Genomic DNA, 18,758 nt, shown 5'->3' on the forward strand with positions numbered 1-18,758 from the left:
CTCGGTCCTGCGCACACCTGGCTGCTCTTCCCTTTCGCTACGCAGCAAATGTTCCTCGAGGCGGGATAAGGATCACCTGCCCACGGACTGCAATTTCGCTACTATCGGCCAGCTGGGGTAGGACCCAGTCCTAGGCAACGCAGCCTTCCCTAGCAACCACTCACCTGCTCTTCTCTTTCTATAGGCCAGTAAATTTCCTTTCTCTTCCTTATTGGTCCGCGTAACTTTATCGCAACCAATCAGTGACAGACACGGAACCAAATTCACTCCCACTCAACACGGGGAGGGATTATGGAAAAGACAAATTTTTGTTTTCTGCGTGCAATTCTCCCAGAGAACAGCTTGTCAAACTGTTGTGACTCTCCCTGGAATGAGGCTCTAAAACATTTTATTCCCCTTGCCTGTAAAGTCTGTCCCTTGCACATTCCCCTTCCAAGTGGTACGGCGCGCTCACCCGCTTTGCGACCAGAGTTCCCCACCAGTAGGTTGAGGCCTCCCAGCGGTCCAGGACAAACCATCTGTGACTAATAAACAGGGGGACTCGATTCCCCCCGCCCCGCTTACTCCCTTCCGACCCCCTCTCGCGTCTCTTGCTCAGCCCGTCCCCGTGGGCACGAAGCCCAGATTCGCTGCAGAAACGGCCGCTCCCGGCACCGCAGGGAGCGCTGAGAGCCGCGGGGGCGGGGGGAACGCCCTTGGTACGACCCACGCCGCGCCCCGCGCCGCCGGAAGTGAGGTGTCTTACCCCTGAAGTTCCGGTTCGCAGGGGGTGGGGAGTGCTGTTAACCCAAGCGGCCGCTGCAGTCGCGGGGATTGAGCGGGCTCGCGGCGCTGGGCTCCTGGTGAGTGTGGCGAAGTCTAGCCCGGGTTGGGGTTGGGGTTGGGGTCGGGACCTGTGCTTTCCCCTAGAGTTCTCCGGGATCGGCGCGCCCCCTCAGCCCCGACGCCCGCTTTCGGCCTGTCAGCTGGCGGTAGACTTGGAGCGCCCGGGCGGCCGCTCTCCCAAAGGCTGGGCCCCGCCTGCGACGCTCGCAACTCCTGGTGCTCACAGGTGCGCGGCCGTGAAGGCAGCCGGGGTCTCACTCTGCCCCGCCACTGCACCCTGCTGGTGGGCCGTTTCTCCAGGGCCCTGACTTGACACTGCCCTGGGGCTTGGGGGGCGCCAGGGTTCCAGGCTGACGTACCTAGCTCGCTCCCGTGGGGCGCGCGTCCGAGCTGCCCACCCTGGCATAGCTGTCACCAGCGCTGTAGCCTACCCAGGCTGCGGCCCCCCGCGCCTTAGCTTCTCCCTGCCTAGGCCGCGTTCCCCGCCCTGGAGCAGATTTCTGCTTTAGCCTCCCATCCCAGCACCTTCACTCGAGGGTCAGTGGTGGCAGTTCCTACCTCCTCCGACGTTGCTGCCTTTCCTCATTGCCTCCCTAGAGAAGGAGGTTTGGCAGGCAGCGTGCAAACAGCCCTAGATTTGAAACAAGACTAGCCCAGGTTCCAGGCCTTGCGTCAGTGTGATCACTTAACCCCTTTGAGTCTCAGTTTTATTTGTAAAATGGGGGAGCGTGTACTATTCTTGATTTGATGATTCTGAGGATGAAATGCGATCCTCCCCCCCCCCCCGTCTTATTTATTGACGCTGTGCCAGGCACTGTGCTGGGTTTGCACAGCATGAGCATCACATAAGTTCTTTTGTTTTCTTCTCCATGCAGGTCTCCAGGCCAGGGCAATGTTCCGCACCGCAGTGATGATGGCGGCCAGCCTGGCGCTGACGGGGGCCGTGGTGGCTCACGCCTACTACCTCAAACACCAGTTCTACCCCACTGTGGTGTACTTGACCAAGTCCAGCCCCAGCATGGCTGTGAGTTCAGGGCTCAGGGAGGGAGGAACTCTCTGAGAGGGAAGGAGGAGTCTGCCTGGGACAGGGGCGGGGCTACAGGTCAGGTAGGGAGGGGAGAAGAGAAGTAGACACCGGCTGCCTAACTTTAAATAAACTGTGATGGGCATGGGAGGTTTCTGAATGATGAGCCCCAGGCAGAGGAAAGCAGAAAGTGACTTCAAACCATAGCCTCTCCCTACTTCTAGGTCCTGTACATCCAGGCCTTTGTCCTTGTGTTCCTCCTGGGCAAGGTGATGGGCAAGGTGTTCTTTGGGCAGCTGAGGGCAGCAGAGATGGAGGTAAGAGGTTGGCTGCCCCAAAGGTGAGGGGCAGGGCACGGGGCAAACATCATGTCTTGGTTCCATATTCTTCCCTGCCTGACCCCCAGCACCTCCTGGAACGTTCCTGGTATGCTGTCACTGAAACTTGTCTGGCCTTCACCGTTTTCCGGGACGACTTCAGCCCCCGCTTTGTTGCACTCTTCACTCTCCTTCTCTTCCTCAAATGTTTTCACTGGCTGGCGGAGGACCGTGTGGACTTTGTGAGTCGGGTCAGGGGGTTCCCTGGAGCAGCCTTGTGGGGCAGTGCAGCCTGGGTTGGGGTTGTGGGGTGAGCCCCAGCCTTCCTGACAGGCCCCCTCTCTGTTCTGCCTCAGATGGAACGCAGCCCCAACATCTCTTGGCTCTTTCACTGCCGCATTATCTGTGAGTGAGACTCAGGGGGGGAAGGGGCCGAAGGGAGGAAAGGCACCATGGAGGACTGGACCATGAACAGTCAGTAGGCATGGACCCGCGCCCCAGAGCACAGGCTGCCCCCTCAGCCCACAGCTGTACAGGAAAGATAATTTAGGAAGTTAATTTGCATCATCTCTGTCCTGTTCCACCCCAGGGCTTCTCAGCTGCCTGGGCCCGTAGCTCTTTGCCTCCTCACCTGGAGCTAGGGCAGCCCCAGTGACACCCCCCCCCAAGGCAAAATGGGAGTTCCCAGAGGGCCGGGTTTAGTGGAGTGTGCCCACCTGACTAGATGGCTGGGGCCATGATGGGCTTGGGGGTGGGGCTGTCCTAGTGCAGGAAATGGCTGTCAGGCCCTGGGCTGACCCCACCCACCCCCATTTGGGGGGTCCCCACAGCCCTTATGTTCCTCCTGGGTATCCTGGACTTCCTCTTCGTCAGCCACGCCTATCACAGCATCCTGACTCGTGGGGCTTCTGTGCAGCTGGTGTTTGGCTTTGAGGTAAAACTGGCTTGGGATATTGGGGGTATAAGCCTGAGGTGGCACTGCACGTGCCTGAGCACCTGCTATGTGGCCAGCCCCATGCTACCACCAAAGAGCATCGATCAGTCAGATCTGGCCCCTGCCCTCACACATTCACTCCTAGGCAATCAGGGAAGAGTACAAAAAGAGGCTGGAAGGGAGGAGGAGCCCTGACTTGCAGCTCAGGGAAGGCTTCCTGGAGGCTGATGCCAGAGCTGGCTGTTGATGGACAGGAGGGAATTAGCTTGATGGAAAACTGGGGAGGCGAGTCTCTGGCAGAGGAAGAATGTGTTCAGTGACAACAGCTGGGTTTTGTTTTTTTTTTTTTTGAGACAGGGTCTTGCTCTGTCTTCCCAGGTTAGAGTGCAGTGGCCTCATCATAGCTCACTGCAACCCCAAACTCCTGGGCTCAAGTGATCCTCCTGCCTCAACCCCCCAAGTAGCTGGGACTACTAGGCATGCACTACCATGCTTGGCTAGTTTTTCTGTTTTCGCTAGAGACAGGGTCTTGCTCTTGCTCAAGTTGGTCTCGAACTCCTCAGCTCAAGCAGTTCCCCCACCTCAGCCTCCCAGAGTGCTAGGATTATAGGAATGAGCCACCGTGTCTGGCCAATAGCTCATATTTGTTGAGTGCTTACTGCATGCCAGGCCCTGTGTTGAGCTCCTGACCCACATCTCTTAATCAGCAAGACGACACTGTTACAAAGGATCGATTAATTCTGTCACGTACAGATGTGCAAACTGAGATTCTGTGAGTTGCCAATGAAGTCACAGCTAGTGAGTGAGAGAGCTAGGAGGACATTGGCTGTGTCCAGAGCCTGTGCTTGTACCACTGCACCCTGCTGTACTCAGGCCTGGGTGGAGCAGAGTGTGGCTGCAGCAAGGGGAGCTGTGTGTTTATGTCCCTGCATCCCCCTCTTCCTTCAGTACGCCATCCTGATGACGATGGTGCTCACCATCTTCATCAAGTATGTGCTGCACTCCGTGGACCTCCAGAGTGAGAACCCCTGGGACAACAAGGCCGTGTACATGCTCTACACGGAGCTGTTTACAGGTGAGAGGAGCCTGGGTCTCTTCTGACCTGGACCAGCATCCCCCACTCTGCCTGCCAGACCCGGTGACCCGCTGCCCTGTGCATCCCTCCCCTAGGCTTCATCAAGGTTCTGCTGTACATGGCCTTCATGACCATCATGATCAAGGTGCACACCTTCCCACTCTTTGCCATCCGGCCCATGTACCTGGCCATGAGGTGAGCCCAGCCCTGTCCCTCCACCCTCCTGTCCTGACCCCTCCCCTCCCTCTTTCTGTTTTCACTGACTGTCCTTTCAGACAGTTCAAGAAAGCTGTGACAGATGCCATCATGTCTCGCCGAGCCATCCGAAACATGAACACACTGTAAGTAGGCTTCTCTTGGCTGCTCTCCCAAGCTCTGCCCGAGGTCCCCCTGCTTCCAGCTCTGGATCTGACACATCCCTGCATCCTAACCAGGTATCCAGATGCCACCCCAGAGGAACTCCAGGCAATGGACAACGTCTGCATCATCTGCCGAGAAGAGATGGTGACTGGTGCCAAGAGACTGCCCTGCAACCACATTTTCCACACCAGGTGGGAGAGGCCCCGGGGAGCCTGCACATCAGGGCACAGGCCCTGCAGGCAGGCCCCTAGTGACCTGCTGACCACTGCCTGGTCTTGATCCCCAGCTGCCTGCGCTCCTGGTTCCAGCGGCAGCAGACCTGCCCTACCTGCCGTATGGATGTCCTGCGGGCATCGCTACCAGCCCAGTCACCACCACCCCCGGAGCCTGCAGATCAGGGGCCACCCCCTGCCCCCCATCCCCCACCACTTCTGCCCCAGCCCCCTAACTGTGAGTGTCCCCTCATTTATCCATTCAGTACACCTTTGAGTACTTGCCCTGGTCTGGGTATGGGAGATGCTGGGGAATCAGAGTCCCTGTCCTCCAGCATCCCACAGTTAGAGCTGGGGAGGGGTGAAAAGGTAAGAAATAGATGCTTGCTCTCGGTTTGGCAAGTGCTAAGTGCAGGGGCCCATGGGAAGAGGACAAAGCTCTCAGTAGTCAAGCCTGCTGCCTGGGAGTTGGGTCTATCTCAGTTTGGCCCTTTTCTTACCACTCTGTCCTTTCTCTGCAGTCCCCCAGGGCCTCCTGCCTCCTTTTCCTCCAGGCATGTTCCCACTGTGGCCTCCCATGGGCCCCTTTCCACCTGTCCCACCTCCCCCCAGCTCAGGAGAGGCTGCGGCCCCTCCGTCCACTAGTGCAGGTGAGCCTTTTGGGTGCCGGGACAGCCTGGGGATGGCAGGGATGGAACGAGAGGCCCAGCAACAGTTACTTCTCATTCTTGCTTCAGCAGCCCTTTCTCGGCCCAGTGGAGCAGCCACAACCACAGCTGCTGGCACCAGTGCTGCCTCTGCCCCAGCACCTGGCTCTGGCTCTGGCTCTGGCTCTGGCTCTGCAACAGAGGCCAGCTCTGCCCCAGGCTTCCCCTTCCCGCCTCCCTGGATGGGTATGCCCCTGCCTCCACCCTTTGGTAAGCTGGGCTACTCCCCAGGTTGTTCTGGAGGCTGGGGTGGTGTCAGGCCCGGGCAGCCCAGATTGAGCCTCTACGTCTCTCCAGCCTTCCCCCCAATGCCTGTGCCCCCCGCGGGCTTTGCCGGGCTGACCCCGGAGGAGCTGCGAGCTCTGGAGGGCCACGAGCGGCAGCACCTGGAGGCCCGGCTGCAGAGCCTGCGCAACATCCACACGCTGCTGGACGCCGCCATGCTGCAGATCAACCAGTACCTCACTGTGCTGGCCTCCTTGGGGTGCGTCTGCATGGGGAACATGGGATGGGCTTGTGGGGAAGCGGAGCTGCCAAGAGGTCCCCAGCAGTGGTTCTCAGCCTTTGGCTCTCCTGCCACCTGTGACACTTGCTGATTCAGGCCACCTATCTTCAGGCCCGCCCAGGGTTTCAGGGAGTTCTTGGTGACTCCTGGTGCCTTTTTATCCTCCAACTCCAAAGGCATGTCTGGATCTAAGTAGGAGCGATGTTTATTAGAGAGCTGACTTTGAATCTTGTGCCTCTGTATTTTTCCAAAGGCAAATTATTCAGAATCTGCGGTGCTTTATTAGTTCAACACATAACACCTTCAGGTATGGTGACACTGTGACTGGGAATTGCTGCCCATGAACTGAGGGAGCAAGTAATACAAAGTCACTTGGAGCCATCCTGGCCCAAGTCCAGGTGTTGGTTCCATCGCTCACTTGCTCTGTGACCTCCATTACTTCATCAGAATAGAAGGGTTGTAAGGCCTATTTTTTTTTCTCATTTTTTATTTAAGTAGATTTAGGGGGTACAAGTGGTTTTTGTTACATAGCTGAATTGCACAGTGGAGAAGTCTAAGCTTTTAATATACCTATCACCTAAACAGTGTACACTGTACCCAACAGGTTTCGTCTCATAACCCCCACTCCAAACCTTCCTCTTAGGTGCTCTCCTTAAGTGACAAGTACCCAGCACCTGGCACCAAGTAATGACAGCACAGGCTTGGAGAGGAACTGGAGTCCAAGGCTTGAGTGCTCTGGGACTTATTTACCCTATAAGGTGCCTGACACCCCAGGGTAAAAGTGAACAGGTCAATAGTCTATGCCTACAAGCGGCTCACAATCCAGGTGGGACAGAACCACTTGGCCCTTGAGGGTTCATTCAACATGTGTTCACTTGTGTTTGCTGGTCACTGGGGCCGCAGAGGCACATCAGTCTAGACTCCGTCCTACAAGGCTCACCAAGGGTAGGAGAATCTACCCAAGCCAGGCCCACCTCTCCTCCCTTCTCTTCCCAGGCCCCCCCGGCCTGCCACTTCAGTCAATCCCACTGAGGAGACTGCCCCCCCAGTTGTCGCTGCTGCCTCTTCCACCAGCATCCCCAGCTCCGAGGCCACCACCCCATCCCCAGGAGCCTCCCCACCAGCCCCTGAAACTGAAAAGCCTCCAGGTAGGTGTGATCAGTCCCCGGAGGGTGGGGCAGAGGACTTCCCTGGATTCCACTTCTGACCTCTATCCCCAGCTCCTGAGTCAGTGGGCACCGAGGAACTGCCTGAGGATGGAGAGCCTGATGCTGCAGAGCTGCGTCGCCGCCGCCTGCAGAAGTTGGAGTCCCCTGTTGCCCACTGACACTGCCCTGGTCCTGCCCCTGCCCTTGCTCTCTTGAGCAGCCCTCGCTGGAACACGTCCTGCCACCAAGTGCCGGCTCCCTCTATTTGCACCAGGGAGTAGTAACCCCCAGCTCTGAGGAAGAGGTGGTGGCATCCCCTAGGCCAAGTGCAGAGAGGCCTGAGTTCCCAGTTGACTCCAGCCCTCAGAATCCCTGGCAGCTGTGGGGCTTTGGGTTGGGGGGCGCAGTTCCAGCCTTCCTCTCCAACTCAGCCCTGTGTCCTGCTGGGGCCCAGCTGGGGCTATGACAGCAGAAAGTTCAGCCTCTGGCAAGCCCTCTTCCCCCATTCCTTTTTAGGAGAAGGGGCAGCCCCTCCTAGCCCTGCTTGTGTGTGTGGAGTCACACTGCAGTGCCGAACAGTATTAGCTCCCGTTCCCAAGTGTGGGCTCCAGAGGGGCTGGAGGCAGGCCAGGAACTTGCTCCCCGGCCTACCCAACAAGACTGGTATCGATTTCCTTTTCTTGCCCTAATCTCCCCAGAAGCCCTTTGTGGTGGTGGCTGTGCCCCCTACGCCCTGTGGCATTTCCACATCTTACTGGCAACCACACAACTCAGGGAAAGGAGTGCCTGGGGGTGGGGGGGCAGGCGGGCAGCACTGAGGGACCCTGCCCCGCCCCTCCCCCCAGGCCCCTTTCCCCTGCAGCTTCTCTCAGGTGAGACTGACCCATCTCACCCAGCAGCCACTGCCCAGCCGGCCTCCAGGCTGAAGGCTAGTGTGCCTGCTCCTTAACCACTGCAGACCCCAGAATCCAAGGAAGGCCACTTCTCAACTTGCAGAACTTTTCTTGAGTTTAGAATTGGAATTCCTTGCTAGTGTGTCTTTTGGCTTAAATTTTGTCTTTTGAATTTGAATGCTTAAACTCCAGAAAGAGAAGCAGGAGTGCCAGGCTCCTGATCTTTGCAGTTTAGAAAAGGCTGTGGGCCAGGGAGGGACCACAGGAGCCAAGGCCTGCCTGCCCCGGTCTTTCCCCCCTTGGTTTTGTGTTACAAGAGTTGCTGGAGACAGTTTCAGATGATTATTTAATTTGTAAATATTGTACAAATTTTAATAGCTTAAATTGTATATACGGCCAAATAAAAACTTGCATTAACGATTGGTGGGGCTTGTGTCATAGCATCAGTGTGTCGGGCTCCATTTCCTTGCTGAGGCTGTAGACTTGAGAATAGCTTGGAATCTCCAGGAGTGAGGGTTTCACATAAGCCAGCACTACCCTTGGGACACTGTTGACCATGAACTGATTAGGAAGATGTGCCCGTTTTACATATGGAAAAATTGAGCCCCAGAGAAGTTCAATACGGTACCTTAGGTAAGAAATCAAGTAGGAGAGCCAGGATTTGAAAGCTGTCTTAGCCAGTTTGATGCTGCCATGGGGTGGGACATCAGGCCTTTAGCCTGTGACTCCAAGGATGGGGCAAGTGTGAAGGCTAGCTGGATGGGATGGGATGGCAGGACAAAAGACTAGCCTTGACTCTAGGTCAGCAGACTGAGGACGGCCCTGTGCTGGGCTGCGAGGAGCTCCCAGGCACTCCCTGGTGGTCGGACCAGCCAGAGCTAATCCCTTAACATCCAGGAGCTGGAAATGCTGTCAGGCCCAAGTCTGGTCTGAAATGGAACAGAGACCCAGAAAGGGCCTCCTACCTCTCTCCACCGGATAGAAAGAGCCCAGGGGCTGACACGGGCACTCTGTGCTGCTGTGCTCAGCACTGCACTTGGAACTTAAGGCCTCCAGGACCCACACCTCAGAAATCTGTGCTCCAAGGCCTATACCAAGTCTGGCCTAGAGCAAGGGCTCAGGGAAGTTTGCAGCAGTGAGTCCTAGAGGGCGAAGGAAGAAACATGCCCAGTGGGTCTGCCCTGTGCTACCCTCCCCTCAATTAGATTGGGCTACTGTTTCCACCAGAAAATAACCCCTCAAATCTGAAAAGCTGAGCCCAAGGAACCCCAATGCAGGAAGGAGCTAAAGTGTGTGACAGGGACAGCAGCCAACATCTCCCACTAGCTTGGGTGTTCCTGGTTGGTCTCCAGTGTTGGGTAGCTCTCCCCCAGCACTGACACCTGTGCATAGGGTCCCATTTATCCCTTTATGCAAGAAAGGCCTGATACTCTGCATTGCCCAAGCCCTTAGCCCTCTCTGTATCCCTGTCCCAGGGGCTCCAACACCCACATCCCTCCTCCTGAGGTCTCCTGGACTGCAGTCTGTTGTGATGCTACCATGCAGGTTGCTCAGCTGGGCCTCAGAAGCCCTTCTCCAGGAGCCAGGCTTTGAGCTGCTGGTCAAAGTAGCCCTTAATCCGCAGGGTACCTGTCACCTCATTGACCTGGGTGATGGGTGTCTTCCCCAGCAGTGGGCTCAGAAACTCTTGTACATCTTTCTGCAGGGCCTGGAGGAAGATGACAAATCAGGCCTGGCCAAGAGTCCCTCCCCTCTAGAGGACTCCCATCCCTACAGCCCTCAAAGGGTCAGGACCATACCCCAACCCACCCACCCACTTACCCAGATGTCCCCCTCCACCTTCCGGATCACAGTCATCTGGCGGTTGCCATGTGTGATGTCCTTGTAGACAGGGATGTTATGCATCCGAGAGCGTCGCACAAAGTAGGGCAGGTTGGGTGGTGGGTCTGTGACAAGGAGGGAGAGTGAAGCCCTTCCCCTCAGAGTCTGCAGAGGGTCAGGGCACCCAACTGGACGAAGCCACCTTCAGACTTCAGGTCAGAGAATCTCTTCTCAGTTTAGAGTCAGGACCAAATTATTTGCCCTGGTACCCCAAGGGTCCCCCTATGGGGCCAATCCTTGCCCTTCTCCACTGGGTCAGGGAGGCTGAAATCAATCTCTGGAACAAAGGGATTGAGATTTACAAGCACTGAACACCTACCATATGTTGGGCTCTGCACTAAGGGCTTTATGTGCTGAACAGATTACCTTCATTTTGCTGAAACCGAGGTTGGGAGAAACTAAGTGATTAACTAAAAATCATACCAGCAGTAAATAGCAGAGCCCAATTCAAACCCAGAACTCCGTGATTCCCAAGCTGTGTTCTCAATTATGGAACATAGTCTGCTAGGGGGAGAGGAGAGATCCAAGAGCTCTTGGGTTTTCTCTCTGTGCTTTACTTTTCCCCGTATGGGATGATCCCATCCGTGTGGATGGATGGGTACCAGTGAATCAGAGGGCTCCACTCCTGGGCCTTTCCTTGGGTGTATCTCAACATGAGTCCTGAACCCACTGGGGAATCCAGAACCTCAGCAAGGGCAGGCTGACCACTGGCGGGGAGAATGCTTCCCTGCGGCCTTCAGACCATCCCCATCACCCAGCTCACCTCTGGGAGGCTGCCAGCCACTAGGGGTGGGATAATGTTCATGCCTTGGGGGTTTGGGGATCCTGGTGGGGGGTAACAGGCGCTCCACAAACTGGTATTCATCCACGGACTCCACAAAGCTGGGGTAATCTGGAGGCCCTTGGGTCTGGCTCTGAGGCAAAACAAACAAAAAACCCTTGTTTCCAACAGCACACCCAACACAGGACAGGCAGAACTTCAGTAGGAAGAGAAAGGAAACATTACAGGCAGAGAAAATGGTGTAAATAAAAGGCTAGGGGTAGGTGTGAAAGTTGTCAGAATTAAAACGAAGTCACTTGGGTTAAAAATATTGACAAATAGAGCCAGGGAAGGCCATGAAAAGAGGGTTCTCATGCACAAATGCCTGATAATGAGAACTGTCACAACAAACTGCAAAAACCACAACTTTGCACAAAGGCCACAGCAATCATACACAAAAAACACTTCTTTGAGGATATCTGCCCAGCAACTACCTATCCAAGCTTGGACTGGTGCCACCCTTGTTATTGACCCTGGTAGTCAAGGATAATTATCTCAAAACAATTATGTAATCCTCATGTTTCCTTTAAAAGCTTTTGTCTTCCTTTACCTCCCTGAATACACACTTAGCTTATGTCCATTACGAAATAAATATCATTTTCTTCCAAAGAGTCAGTGCCTGTTATTTAGCTTGACATAGGAAAGCACTAGACTTCAGTTTTCCAGGGTGCAGAGTGCAGGTGGGACTTGAAGAGAAGCTCAGGTGCACAGAACAGCCTGCCTTTCTTAGGATTTCTGTAGGACTCAAAAAACAAGTATATTTCCAAAAAGCTGATCAACCATAAGAACAACCAATATGGCATTTGTCAATATTTAAGTTTCCTCTGAACATCCTGTTGAAACATTCTAGTTCTGGATTAGGCACTTGAAGCAAACACGATAATTCCCCATTCACACTCACATGATAGTATCCCTCCCCTTATCTAGAAAGTTTTAGCTTCATATAGACACTGCCAGGCACTGTAATAAGTGCTTTATGGGCATTGTTTTCACTTAATTCTTACAATGTGACAGATTAGGTATTTTATTACACCTGAAAATAGTTGACATTAAGAAATAATTATACAGCTGAGTGTGGTGGCACACATCTTTAAGTCCCAACTACTGGAGAGGCTGAGGCAGGAATAGATCACTTGGGCCCAGGAGTTTGAGGTTGCAATGAGCTATCTTGATGCCACTGCATTCTAGCAGGGGCGATAGAAAGAGACTCTGTCTCACAAAAGGGGAAGGGAGAAAAGGAAAAAAAAGGAGAAAAGAAAAGAAAAGAGAAGAGAGGGGAGGGGAGGGGAGAGAAGGCAAGGGGAGAGGAGAGGAGAGGAGAAAGAGGGCCAGCGCGGTGGCTCACGCCTGTAATCCTAGCACTCTGGGAGGCCGAGGCCGGAGGATCATCTGAGTTCAGGAGTTCAAAACCAGCCTGAGCAAGAGTGAGACCCCGTCTCTACTAAAAAATAAAAAGAAATTAGCTGGACAGCTAAAAATACATAGAAAAAATTAGCCGGGCATGGTGGCGCATGCCTGTAGTCCCAGCTACTCTGGAGGCTGAGGCAGGAGGATGGCTTGAGCCCAGGAGTTTGAGGTTGCTGTGAGCTAGGCTGACGCCACGGCACTCTAGTCTGGGCAACAGAGTGAGACTCTGTCTCAAAAAAAAAAGGGAAGGAAAGGAAAGAGAGAGAGAGAGAAAGGAAGGAAAAGAAGGAAGAATGGAAAAGAAAGAAAGAAAGGAAAGGAAGAAAGAAAGAAAAGAAAAAATTAAATTAAAAACTATCTACTCAAGGTCACACTCCAGTCTGTCCTCTCATTCTCCAGCCTAAAGATCCTTTTTGGACACTTCTCTCAACAGGCACTCTGGAGTTCTGATAGGGTCCGGGTTACAAGGAGAGCAGTGAAGCAGAATGACGTGGCTTGCATATCAGGAGCTCTGGGTTCCCAAAGGTGTCGCCAATGATCTGGGACCGACCCCTACTCTGTGGAACGGTTTCCCCTTGGAAAAATTAGGCAGCGAGAGTCGATGTGCAGCTCCTCTGAATCCTGACTAACCTGGGCAGTCCTGCAGCCAAATTCCAACCACCACACTGCTCCCAAAGCGCACTCCAGTCTCTGCCACTTTCTCTCTCAGTCTCGTATCTACACTCGAGACAAGTGACCCCGATTAGAAGGGAAAACTAAGGCCCCAACTAGCGATGCGATTTTCAGAGTTACAACGAATAACAGTGAGCCTCACACCCAGCCCGCTGCCCTCAGATCCAAGTTCAGAACTCTCACCAGCTGCCGTAACCCACAGCCCCGCTGGACGACGGGTCGCCAGCCGCGTAGGGTAACCCGCAGCATGGTAGCTGCCATGTTGGAATGCCCCGCCTACGCCAGCCTACTGCGCGCGCAACCGGCCTGGTCCCGCCCCACCCCACTCCCGTCTTGCCTGCGAGGCCTGGGACGGAAGAACGCCTGCGCACAGCGTAAGGAGGCGGAGCTAGGGCCGCCTTGGGCGGTACAAAAATCAGAAGCCCGCGCGGTCGCTCAGCAGTGACGTAGCACGCAGCCGGCGGTGAAGCCGTGCGCGTCCTCGCTCCTTCCTCTTTCTCGACTCCATCTTCGTAGTAGCGGCCGCGGGAGCTGTGCTTCAGGTAAGGCTTGGGCCACAGCTAAATTCGAAGGGCTTAGTAGCAGCTTGCCCGCGAGGTCAGAGGGCGCAGGGGAAATCGAGGGGCGGGGGTTGCTCTGTGCCCTGGTCCAGTCAGGATCCGAGCTCCCTGGCAGACCCGGCCTTCCACACGTGAGCCACCGCAACCAGTTCATCCCGGCGCGATCCCTCTGGGCTGCTTTCCATTCCCTGACCGTCTTTCTAACAGAGCATTTCTTCTCTTCTCTTACAAGCCGCCTTTATTTCTTCAGTCCCCAACATGCAGCTCTTTGTCCGCGCCCAGGAGCTACACACCCTCGAGGTGACTGGCCAGGAGACGGTCGCCCAGATCAAGGTAAGGTTACTTGGTGCTCCTTGGACTCCATCCTCTTTTGCTTTTCATCGTCGAGCCGCTCGAGAACACTTCTGAGTCTTATTTTTCCTTGTAGGCTCATGTAGCCTCACTAGAGGGCATCGCCCCGGAAGATCAAGTCGTGCTCCTGGCAGGCACGCCCCTGGAGGATGAGGCTACCCTGGGCCAGTGTGGGGTGGAGGCCCTGACAACTCTGGAAGTAGCTGGTCGCATGCTTGGAGGTAAGTGGGGAGGAACGTTGTTTCAGCTGCTTATGAGCTCCTAATGGATATGGGGTGCCTGGTCCTGGCAACTTAGTGTCATTTCCGTGGCAAAACAGATAGTGATTTCCAGTGTCCTCATATCAGGGTAATTCTTCATCTTTACCGCCCTCTGAATGAACACTTAAGAGGTCCATGGGAGACTGATCCAGGCGGTAGTTATATTTCAGCTACTTACCAGATCCTTCTGTGGCTCTCATTTGTCTCACTAAAAAATCAGGAGGTCAGACTGGATTCTGAAGGTGGTGTTCAATTATTCTTTAAAGTCTGGACAATCCTGAACTTGGTCATAGGCCAATTTCTGCAACTTTGTTCTCACTACCTGTTGGGCCCAGCTTGTCTTTAAAGGCTTGAGTTGAAGGAGGAGGGATTCTGTTGGGTGGTGCCTTCTTGCTTTCTTACCTGCTGCTGTCCTCCTTTCCCACCACAGGTAAAGTCCATGGTTCCCTGGCGCGTGCTGGAAAAGTGAGAGGTCAGACTCCTAAGGTGAGTGAGAGTATTAGTGTGTTGTTTGGACTTTGTTTTTTCCTATCACACCTAAGTCAAGACCCTGGACTTTTGTCCAATCTGCCTTTTCCCTCCCTGGAGATAAACTCAAGGGAAGGGATGCTAGGCATGGAAGAGGTCAACCAGAGTCTGATTAGCCCTCCTTTTTCCCAGGTGGCCAAACAGGAGAAGAAGAAGAAGAAGACAGGCCGGGCCAAGCGGCGGATGCAGTACAATCGGCGCTTTGTCAATGTTGTGCCCACCTTTGGCAAGAAGAAGGGCCCCAATGCCAACTCTTAAGTTCCTTGTAATCCTGGCTTTCTCTAATAAAAAGCCACTTAGCCCAGTCATTTCACTGTTTCATCTTCATTTTCAGGGCCAGAGGGAGAGGCATGACTTCTAGGGCTCTTCATGTGTCTCCTAGAAGAATGGTGAGACAGATAGAGCCAAGGGCCTTTGTCCGGGGGAAAGTGGTAAACTATAAGAGAAGGCTTCCTGTGAAGAAGCAGTAACCCCAGATTCCAGCCCTTCAGATGGAAAGTTGGGGAAATCCCTGATAATTTACCCCCAAGTCCTTCTTTTTCATCTCACAAACAGAAGGTAGCAGGAATCATTGTGATGGGAGGTTTGTTGTGGAGACAGCAATGGAAAGGAGGGAGGGAAAGGGTTTGGGTAGAAGATGAATCTGGCCTTTCCCTGAATTTGGGACCAGCTGTGACCTTGGTAGAGTCCAGGGCAGGAAGCTGGTCTGCCTCAGCTTTAGAAATCGATTTTGCCTTTGCATTGGCACCATAGTGACCGTGACCATGTTTGTACCTCTGTGATTGCCTGGCTGGCCTTGCTTACGTAATGACACCTGTGATTGGATAGTTGATGTTTGTTTTGGCGTTCACAGAAGTGGAGTTCTTCTGGGGCCAATTCAAGGTTTCCTCTAGCAAAGGATATAAAATGCTTAGCTTAGCACCAGCCTCATAGTAAGTGTGCAAATATTGGCTATTTTTAACTCTTGTTTAAAAAAAAAAAAGACATGGCTTCTGCCTTCTAGTGGTTTAGATTTTTGTGGTGGAAAGTGAGGAAAACAGTTACAAGTGTTAGGGCCTCAAAAAAAGAAAAGGTGCTATAATGAAAGTGCGGGCGGGTTGTAGACAGACATACTGAAGAGTGTCCCTAGGGAAGATCTCTGAAGATTAGATGTGAGAGACCTGAAATGAGCTGATCAAGCGATGAGCTAGGGAAAGAATGACACCAACAGGACTGCAGGCGCAGAGGTGATGTCTCAGGGTGGATAAACAGATCCTACAAGGGCCTTGTCAGCAATGGAGGAGGGGTTTGGGTTTGGGTTTGGGTCCAGGTACAATGGAGGGGTCACAGAGGGTTTTGAGCAAGAGACAGATGTGATCTGACTGTGATCTCAATTTCTCTGGTAGCTCTTTCTGGAGGGCTGGGGGGGAAGTTAGGAAAACCACTTATGGTGTCATCCAGGTGAATGGGCAGGTAGCTTAGACCACCAGTAGTAGTAAGGATGCAAAAAAATCTTCAAGTACATCCAGATATTGGTAGGGAAATAGTGTGATCTGTATCAAAACAAATAACACGGTATTTTGGAGGCAGAAATGACAGGGTTTAGGATTGCATGTGAGGGGAGAGGAAATAAAACAGGGCTTACGTCCAAGGGTGCCGTGGATCAAGACTGCACCTAGCTTAGCACAATTTGCTTCATCACTCCTATAGTACCACAAGACTAAGCTCTGCTAGGATAGGGACCTCATCTCTTTTTGATGCTCATTGTGTTCTGGGCACCTAGTATGCAATCTACACACCTAGTAAGTTCAATGACAGGATCCACATTATGGGATGTTTCCTGGAAGGTTCTGATCTCGGGTCAAGTTTCGGTTTGGCTTTCTTGTTCTGCTCAACCTAGACGTACTTGACATCTTGAACTTTTTCTTCTCAGAAGCCTGCCTTGCCAGGAATTTGGACTTAAATTCTCCGTTCTTCTTTGCCTCTTCCAACCATGTCTGCATCTTCCCAGTTAGTCCTGGGTTTATGGATCTTGGCTTGGGCCAGAGTTCTACTCCTTATCTCACTATTGGATGAAAGTGTGGGTGGCAGGGGAAGGGCACTAACTCTAGTTTCTGCCTATAAACACATAGATGAACAATTTTTTGATAAGATTTTTTTCCCCTCAGGATTGTTTTCTTAGGATAGAATCCCAGAAATGGTATTGCTGAATTAAAAAATAAGTTGGATGAATGGCGGTGATACTTAATGAGAGTATAGATATTTAATGAAGAGACCGGTTTGGAGGAGGAAATCAAATAGGAGCTCAGATCTTTCTTAAATATTGCTTTCTGTGGAAGAGAGGAAATGCCCCCAACGCACCCGGGGTAGGCTAGGTGTCCCCGTCTTGGTCTTTGTTGCACTCTAACTGCCCCTTTGTCTATGCCCCCCAGTGAAATAGCGGCTCCTTCACGCAAGGTCCCCCCTCATCTTCCACAGGCCTGGTGCAATTACTGGCCCAGGTCAGATGCTTAGCAAAGACTGGTTTCTGCCACAGCACATCATAGTGCTAAAGGAAGTTATTTTTTTCTTCAGGCAATTTGGGGCCACGTTTTAGTGCGACCACTAGGGGGCGAGCTGGGACCGGCGGAGGGCTCGCTTGAGCTCTTTTTCTGATCTCGCTGCGTCATCGTGCTGGGCGGGGCTTGTACGTGACGACCGGCTTCTGCGCCTGCCCAAGCACTACTTGGGTGTGAGGGGTGGGCGTGGCTTCCGAGTGTGGGTGGGCATTGCCGAGAACCCTCGGAAGCATTGCCTTATCTGAGTGCCTCGTCGGCCACGCAAAGAGGCGGAAGTACCGAGCAGCGCCGGAAGTTGGACTAGAGCGGTGTGCGTTCGCGGGCAGCGCGCAGCGCGGTTGCCATGGAGCCGGCCGGGCTTTGTGGTTTCTGCCCGGCAGGGGAGGCCCAGCCGGCGCGTTACACTTGCCCTCGCTGTAACGTGCCCTACTGCTCGCTTCGCTGCTACCGGGCGCATGGCACCTGCGCCGAAGACTTCTACCGAGACCAGGTGCTGGGAGAGCTCCGAGGCCGCAGCGCCTCGCCCAGCCGACTGGCAAGCGCCCTGCGCCGGCTGCGCCAGCAACGCGAGACTGAAGACGCGCCCTCGGAGGCAGGCTTCAGCCCCGGCCCGGCGCCCGGCGGCCTGTCAGGACTCTGGGAGCGGCTGGCGCCGGCCGAGAAGACGGCTTTCGAGCGGCTGCTGAGCCGCGGCGAGGCCGGGCGGTTGCTGCCTCCGTGGCGGCCGTGGTGGTGGGGCCGCAGGACTGGACCGCGGCTTCTGGAGGAGGTGGATGATGCCTCGGGCAGTGACGCCGGGGAACGGGAGCCCGCCCCTGCGAGGACCACGCCGGGATTGGTGAAGGATGATGCCGCCGCGGAGCCCGCGGCCGCCGAGCGAGTTCTTGGAGACGCCCCGGGGGCCTGTACGCCCGCCGTACCCACCCGCATCCCCGCGCTGGCCAGCTTGAGCCGTGGCCCACTTTCGCCGCTCGTTCGCTTCCAGCTGCCCAACGTGCTGTTCGCCTACGCGCACACTCTGGCCCTCTACCATGGCGGTGACGACGCGCTGCTGTCTGAGTTCTGTGCCTCGCTGCTGGGTGTTTCCGGAGCCCTGGGCACCCAGCAAATCTTCGCCTGTGCGGAGGAAGCCCTGGAGGCCGCAGCCCACGTGCTAGAAGCGGGCGAGCACCCCCCTGGGCCCCTGGGTACGCGCGGTGCTATGCTCGAGGCTGCCCGCATCTTGCAGGGCGAGGGCCCAGCCAACCAAAAAGGCTACACGTTGGCAGCATTGGGGCACCTGGTGCAGACCCTGGGCCGGGCCCGAAAACAGGCCGTGGATAGGGAAGAGCGAGATCGCCTTTACCGGGCCCGGAAGAAGTGCCAATTTCTGCTGGCTTGGACCAACGAAAATGAGGCAGCCCTCACACCGCTGGCTCTAGACTGTGCCCGGGCCCACAGAACCCATGCTGTGGCAGCCGAGGAGGTGGCAGCCCTCACTGGGGAGCTGGAGCGGCTGTGGCGAGGCCCCATGCCACCTTCCCCAAGGACTCTCATTGAGGAGCTCCCTGGCTAAACTAGGGACCCTTGTCTTTAATAAAGCTGTGACTGGTCTGCCCTGTTGGCAGTGCCCATTTCTTTATTTTATTTTATTTTTAAGAGATGGGGTCTCACTTTATTGCCCAGGGTGGAGTGCAGTGGCATGATCACAGCTCACTGCAACCTCAAACTCCTGTGCTCAAGCAATCAGTGACCATTTCTGA

At 54.5% G+C, this 18,758-nt stretch overlaps 4 protein-coding genes across 8 annotated transcripts; 3 read left to right on the plus strand and 1 right to left on the minus strand.

The window, feature by feature from the left end:
- Positions 1-817: 817 nt before the first annotated feature.
- On the plus strand, positions 818-8,422 carry SYVN1 (synoviolin 1). 4 transcript variants are annotated; one of them, XM_045556061.1, is made up of 16 exons: positions 818-842; positions 1,701-1,849; positions 2,074-2,166; positions 2,256-2,408; positions 2,523-2,571; positions 2,997-3,100; positions 4,049-4,175; positions 4,271-4,370; positions 4,451-4,516; positions 4,610-4,726; positions 4,822-4,985; positions 5,269-5,397; positions 5,485-5,664; positions 5,752-5,938; positions 6,956-7,107; positions 7,180-8,422. In XM_045556061.1, the coding sequence occupies exons 2-16, from the start codon at positions 1,718-1,720 to the stop codon at positions 7,284-7,286; spliced, it is 1,860 nt and encodes a 619-aa protein (XP_045412017.1). In that variant the 5' UTR covers positions 818-842; positions 1,701-1,717; the 3' UTR covers positions 7,287-8,422. The 4 variants fall into 4 exon arrangements, with proteins under 4 accessions (XP_045412017.1, XP_045412018.1, XP_045412015.1 ...); XM_045556062.1 differs by having other exon boundaries at positions 5,488-5,664; XM_045556059.1 differs by lacking the exon at positions 818-842 and adding an exon at positions 853-1,051.
- Positions 8,333-13,099, minus strand: MRPL49 (mitochondrial ribosomal protein L49). The gene is made up of 4 exons (XM_045556063.1): positions 12,964-13,099; positions 10,645-10,795; positions 9,822-9,946; positions 8,333-9,708 (listed from the first exon to the last, which is right to left on the minus strand). Exons 1-4 carry the CDS (start codon positions 13,039-13,041, stop codon positions 9,562-9,564), a joined length of 501 nt encoding a protein of 166 aa, XP_045412019.1. The 5' UTR covers positions 13,042-13,099; the 3' UTR covers positions 8,333-9,561.
- A 112-nt stretch (positions 13,100-13,211) lies between these two features.
- FAU (FAU ubiquitin like and ribosomal protein S30 fusion) lies at positions 13,212-14,787 on the plus strand. Of its 2 annotated transcripts, none has more exons than XM_045556064.1 (5): positions 13,212-13,322; positions 13,573-13,673; positions 13,768-13,912; positions 14,382-14,437; positions 14,612-14,787. In XM_045556064.1, exons 2-5 carry the CDS (start codon positions 13,599-13,601, stop codon positions 14,735-14,737), a joined length of 402 nt encoding a protein of 133 aa, XP_045412020.1. In that variant the 5' UTR covers positions 13,212-13,322; positions 13,573-13,598; the 3' UTR covers positions 14,738-14,787. The 2 variants fall into 2 exon arrangements, with proteins under 2 accessions (XP_045412020.1, XP_045412021.1); XM_045556065.1 differs by having other exon boundaries at positions 13,217-13,322; positions 13,591-13,673.
- A 2,471-nt stretch (positions 14,788-17,258) lies between these two features.
- ZNHIT2 (zinc finger HIT-type containing 2) lies at positions 17,259-18,609 on the plus strand. Its single transcript, XM_045556071.1, has one exon. The coding sequence runs from the start codon at positions 17,360-17,362 to the stop codon at positions 18,569-18,571; it is 1,212 nt and encodes a 403-aa protein (XP_045412027.1). The 5' UTR covers positions 17,259-17,359; the 3' UTR covers positions 18,572-18,609.
- Positions 18,610-18,758: the final 149 nt, after the last annotated feature.

This window comes from Lemur catta, chromosome 7, assembly GCF_020740605.2.
Source record: "Lemur catta isolate mLemCat1 chromosome 7, mLemCat1.pri, whole genome shotgun sequence".
NCBI classification, from domain to species: domain Eukaryota; kingdom Metazoa; phylum Chordata; class Mammalia; order Primates; family Lemuridae; genus Lemur; species Lemur catta.

Bases quoted from the DNA above. Each gene is read 5' to 3' on its own strand.
- ZNHIT2 (XM_045556071.1), top strand. From the start codon at position 17,360: ATGGAGCCGGCCGGGCTTTGTGGTTTCTGCCCGGCAGGGGAGGCCCAG.
- SYVN1 (XM_045556061.1), top strand. From the start codon at position 1,718: ATGTTCCGCACCGCAGTGATGATGGCGGCCAGCCTGGCGCTGACGGGG. The intron at 1,850-2,073 runs GTGAGTTCAGGG...CCCTACTTCTAG, and splicing joins AGTCCAGCCCCAGCATGGCT to GTCCTGTACATCCAGGCCTT. The intron at 3,101-4,048 runs GTAAAACTGGCT...CTCTTCCTTCAG, and splicing joins AGCTGGTGTTTGGCTTTGAG to TACGCCATCCTGATGACGAT.
- FAU (XM_045556064.1), top strand. From the start codon at position 13,599: ATGCAGCTCTTTGTCCGCGCCCAGGAGCTACACACCCTCGAGGTGACT. The intron at 13,674-13,767 runs GTAAGGTTACTT...TTTTCCTTGTAG, and splicing joins AGACGGTCGCCCAGATCAAG to GCTCATGTAGCCTCACTAGA. The intron at 13,913-14,381 runs GTAAGTGGGGAG...TTCCCACCACAG, and splicing joins AGCTGGTCGCATGCTTGGAG to GTAAAGTCCATGGTTCCCTG.
- MRPL49 (XM_045556063.1), bottom strand. From the start codon at position 13,041: ATGGCAGCTACCATGCTGCGGGTTACCCTACGCGGCTGGCGACCCGTC. The intron at 10,796-12,963 runs GTGAGAGTTCTG...GTTTTGCCTCAG, and splicing joins GCTGTGGGTTACGGCAGCTG to AGCCAGACCCAAGGGCCTCC. The intron at 9,947-10,644 runs GTGAGCTGGGTG...TCCTTGTCACAG, and splicing joins TGGCTGGCAGCCTCCCAGAG to ACCCACCACCCAACCTGCCC.